General features: G+C 37.6%; 1 protein-coding gene across 1 annotated transcript in view; it reads right to left on the reverse strand.

Annotated features, from left to right (window-relative positions):
• LOC106806087 (transmembrane and TPR repeat-containing protein 3-like) overlaps positions 1-5,045 on the reverse strand; it is a gene marked incomplete in the record, with an annotated part of 64,541 nt that extends 59,496 nt beyond the window's left edge. The window contains 2 exon segments of the mRNA XM_014807941.1: positions 1,771-2,004; positions 4,901-5,045. Of these exon segments, the coding sequence (XP_014663427.1) occupies positions 1,771-2,001 (231 nt within the window).
• Positions 5,046-5,289: the final 244 nt, after the last annotated feature.

Consider the following 5,289-nt stretch of genomic DNA (forward strand, 5'->3'; position numbering starts at 1 on the left):
ACACACACACACACACACACGTACGTACGCATGTACGCACGCACGCACACACACACACACACATACACACACAAACGCATGCACACACACACGCACGCACGCGCGCACACACACACAGCGCACGCACGCACGCACGCACACACACACACACACAGCAAGCACAGGTTGATGTTAAGTTTCCCGACAGACATACGGACTAGAAAGGATTTACGGTTATCCCTACAAGTTCATCAATCACTCCACATCGGCAAAATAATTTTTCAATGAACCTTTGCACAGTAAAGTAGATTATCCACGTAAAACGTTCGGAATTTCAGACAAACGTTTTCCGGCTTCAACAATCGGAATTTGTCAGGCACGTACTCGCTGTTTCCAGTATAACTAGCTGAAATCATTAGCCTTCGTGTAAAGGTAAAAGTAAAGGTAAAAGTAAAGGTAAGGTGTAAAGGTAAAATACTATTGCCCAATGAGAAGTCTGGGGTAGACAGCAGACTTTATCCAATCACATGTAAAGTCAAATCCTACCTATACAGTGCTGAGATTAATGCTACTCTACTACGAGATGAATATAATGTCCTTAGGCAAATCTTCATCAAGGGTAATACAAGCTTATCCCAATTTTCTTCTTCGCTCCATTTATTACATTATTGATTAATACTACTCGCAAATGCCAATATATTGCACAAAACATTTCGACTTAGTAACAGTGATTGGCTATATTTCATAACAGCACATTGACTACAGTTGTAATCCAGAAATAGGAACATAGTAAAGATATATATTCTCGTTAGGAGAATTCACCATCTTTGTCTGGACACATTAAAAAATATGCAACCAAAAGGGCATGTATATAAAATGATCTCCTATATGATAATGAAGGGGATGGTATCAGCCTCCTTCCCAAATTGCGAGAAATAAACAACAGTGGTAATTTTACTACACAACTTGCAGGGTTTCTTATACATAAGAGGCACAGTGACGCACCGCCGAGTCAAATTTAACATCGCCATTGTGAAAATGTTCCTGTATTTACCCGCCGTTGTAAAAATAGTGTCAACCCAAAAATAAATAGATCGCCACGTGCTTCTGGCATATTTGTATTGCCATGTGCGTTTATTGAGTCATGTAACGCAGGGTCTACACTCCTACGGCACGCCTTTCAATCCATCATGTGCGTTTTTTTCCCAAACTGGCCATTACCTCCTTTGTTTAATTTTCTCTCAGAAAAAAACCCTGAAGCTGGTGAATAAAATTTGAAATATCGTAAAAATGCAGTTCCATTAAGTAGTAACAAATTCCTTCACATATAGTCCTTTCATTCAAACAATATCTCTGTACTGTGTGTGTGTGTGTGTGTGTGTGTGTGTGTGTGTGTGTGTGTGTGTGTGCGTGTGTGCGTGCGTTCGTGTGTACTGTGTATGCATTTTTTAAGTAAACAAACAAAAGTATAACATATTCTTGCAACCTGAACCATACGATATATATATATATATATATATATATATATGCGTCTTTTCCCATAGGCATACCCACCATCTGTTTATACACATCTTCGCACACATGACAATGTGGCAGTGTCTATAGTTTTTTATTGGTCGCTAATATCATCACTGGTGGCTCAGCCTTGGATCAATCGATAAATCATCCAAAATGAACTCTGGCCTATGGGCCCAGGAGCAATATGCACATCAACCTAATGGCGCATTTTAGCAAGTGTCGTGACGCATACACACATCGAGGTAATAAAATCTTATGCGACTTGCCACTGACCTTCTGCATAGGTGTTCCCCAAAAGTCGTTGAAGAAGAGGTTTGACAGAGGCGAGCTTGGCCGAATGTCTTTGTTATCCTTGATGGCGGAGACATCGTCGAAGACAAATCCACATCCAAGCGAGTTGTAGTAGCATAGCAGCGCAGTCGTGATAAGCACCAGTGAGTGAAAGATGGTTTTACGATCTCTACAATTGGTACTCATCTCTTTGTTATTGTTTGTCTCCCGCATGGCCTGTAACAGAAAGAAAATCCTCAGCGTACAATAATAACTACGGCGAGGCAATGGACGACTTTATTAAAGAATACTGAATGACTTGTTTGCATCAGTTAGAACTGAGCTGATTTGCATATTCAATTTCAATAAAAAAAAAAATTATAACTTAAACGAGCAATTCAACTTTTCCTGACGTTTACATCCATAGGGAGTGCAACCGCTTGATCTGTAGAAATGCAAGAAATTACCGTTTCTATCCCTACCCCAGTTTCTTTCATATTAAACGTTAGGTTTTATGTGTCTTCAGTTGCTTAATTGCCTTGTGGTTCCATATTAGGTTATTGTCAGAGTTTAAATAATTTATGAAAAAGCGAGTACAGTAACATCCCACTATCTTATACACTATCTTTGGTATACGTTGTTGAATGGCATATTCATTAGCCTCACTGAAGCTACATAAATATCCATGGTTCATAACACCACATCCTTCCACTTAAGTTGTAGACACTTAACTGGCAAGACTGTCACGGTTTTGAAATTGAGAGTGGTGCAAAATTAAACATGTATGCGCCATGGCAGAGTTTTTACAATGCTCTACTTTGCCCTAGAATGCCATAAGGTCATGAATAAGATAAATTTCAATTTTAGTATTGAATGAATTAATCACTGGATATAAATAGTGAGAGATATAAAAGTAATATATAGAAACTATCGTACAATATTTGTGCTTATAGGCCTAGAAAAATCATTTGTTAAAATAATGTGTCAACAATGATATTGTGTGAAAATTGACAGAGCTCTGCCTTTTTTAGGAACCAGTTTAAATTTTTTTGTCGTTAACAATTTGTCATAATTTATAACAATACCTCACGCTGCACGCATCAACATTATTAGATTTCTGAACAATAGGGGAACAGATAAAAATCTAAGAGCATTACAACACATGATGCAATGGGCTTAAATCATAATTTATCCCACATACAATTTCCTTATTACACATCAAAACACTGTCTTATTCACCTGATTTTCTTTGAGCTCATAGGAGAAATTTATTCATGTCGATGATCATTGAATTCTAAACCTTGTTAAAATAACCACACAAATAAAGATGAAATGATACAAAAAAATCCTTATTCTGAAGGGACATAGTACATACTGTGGCTAAAGCAGATTAAAACATACATAATCGGAACAATGCTACTCAATAATTATTCACTCAATGATAAAACAATTATAGGGAACAATAACAATAACAACAGCCCAATCCAGGGTATAATCAGAAAAAATACATGGTAAGGAAGAGTCCTTAGATATCACATATTAGTGTTATGGTACAAAAACCAGTGAAGCGGTGATGCCAAAATTTGACAGAGCTCTGCCACAGATGCTAAGGCTATATTTCAGTCCTTGGCCAGTAGATTAACTGTGCAGAACTTGGGATTTAGGTGTGTACCAGCACTACATTTCTGGTCTCTCTACTTGTGCGTTGATCCATGCCAGCGCATTCGTACATGCATTCGCTGGGTTCCGAATGAAACAAGATTGATTTTATACAGGCTGTAGCTTTCGATGGTTATAAAAAGCAAGGGAATGTCCGAATTTGATCATTTTAACTCAACGCATCAATTAACAGGAAGTTGTTGCGTATAACGACACTGTCTACCTGAACAATTCGGGTTTTTGTGTGTTATTTGGAGGTGCTGGGGCTGGATACCATTTTAAATCTAAAAAATTAACAGCAATAATGATTTATAGAAATTATTGAAGGCAATTGCTGACTGGATAGTTTTGATTGGTAAGCCACATCAGGTATGCAGGCTGTATGTTTCCAACCCCTGCTGTAGTGGGTATAGTCCAATGGCAAGTAATTCATATACCCTGCATGTATGATGATTCATAGCTCTTCCATATATATTTGCTCATCATTTACTGTAAAGGCACTGGTGCTTATAATATATACACAAGTGCAGAAGCCATCTTGGCATCTTGGGTAGAGACATATATAGATCATATTTGCCATAAATGCCATATAACTGGTTCAATCATCCCTCACTGCTACGTATTTGTTATCATGTATGATGTAACTGCACTGGCATTGTAACACAAAGTCTTGTTAGCTGTCACCATCACATTTTAAATTAAGCACTTACCACATAAGTTATATATCTTCTGATAATAAGCTTAAAGTATGCATGGGCACAAGTGTGTTACACTATACTATTCATATTGTATCTCGCCATGCCATGACTGTGAAACTTGTACTAGTAATTACGGTAGATGTGCATGTACTATGCAGTAATCATACTCAATGTAAGACTAGGATGTGACTCATTAGAATACAGAGTAGCACATAACCTACAACACGGCTGTTGAGTGTTGACATACTATGATAGTATGACGTTTGTATGTTGAAACAACGATTAAGTGTTGTCAATGTAAGTGTTAAATCTGAGTCTATGATGGGACCCCCAAACACGGCCAGCCAAACTTGGTCATGAAAAGGGTCATTTCTAAGAATTTGAGAGTTTAGTAAATGTACTGACACATGGAAGCTAACTCCGTTCCTATGGCCATGCCATAGTCTATGGGACGATTTATAAACACCAAGTGTCACTAGTCAGAACGATACGATTCGCAGATGAGATGGTTATGAAAACGACAGAAAATCTTGGGAAATGCCTATCGCACATATATGAAAATGACGTGCAAAACTATCTCACCTACAAAAGTAAGAATGTAATTCTATTTACACTGAGTGGAGAAACTAGATGTGGAAAATGTGATAACTTGCAAACCAAACAGTCACTCACTCAGTGTCACTCAGTGGAAATCGAACATTCATTGCATTTGCAAATAGAAATACTAGAAAAGAGGTTCCGATGAGGAAACCAGCGACAAAAATTTGTTATCTTACCAACAGCTACTGATGACGGTTCCAAGGCAAATCCAAACGCGTTAAACGCATATTATCCTATCAAATTCGATTGACGAAAATACCAACTCTTCTCCAAATACGATGTGCATCATACGCTCCGACTTCTCAGAAAATTCGACTGACATCTTGCATTCGGTTTTCGTAAAACCCGGAATTGACGTCACAGCGCAATAGCGGATGCTCCATCTCTTCTGATTAATTTATATATTCATTTATTCATTCATTATCTATATCATTATTCACCTAATTATTTATGTATCAAGATATATAATAACGTATATTGTCTTTAATTTCCCAACCCGTAGTTTCATAATATTGCAGACAAGAAAAGTGATAAAAACCTGGGATAGCGATCGAGTGCACATGCA

Source organism: Priapulus caudatus, unplaced genomic scaffold, assembly GCF_000485595.1.
Source record: "Priapulus caudatus unplaced genomic scaffold, Priapulus_caudatus-5.0.1 Scaffold141, whole genome shotgun sequence".
NCBI classification, from domain to species: Eukaryota; Metazoa; Priapulida; class Priapulimorpha; order Priapulimorphida; family Priapulidae; genus Priapulus; species Priapulus caudatus.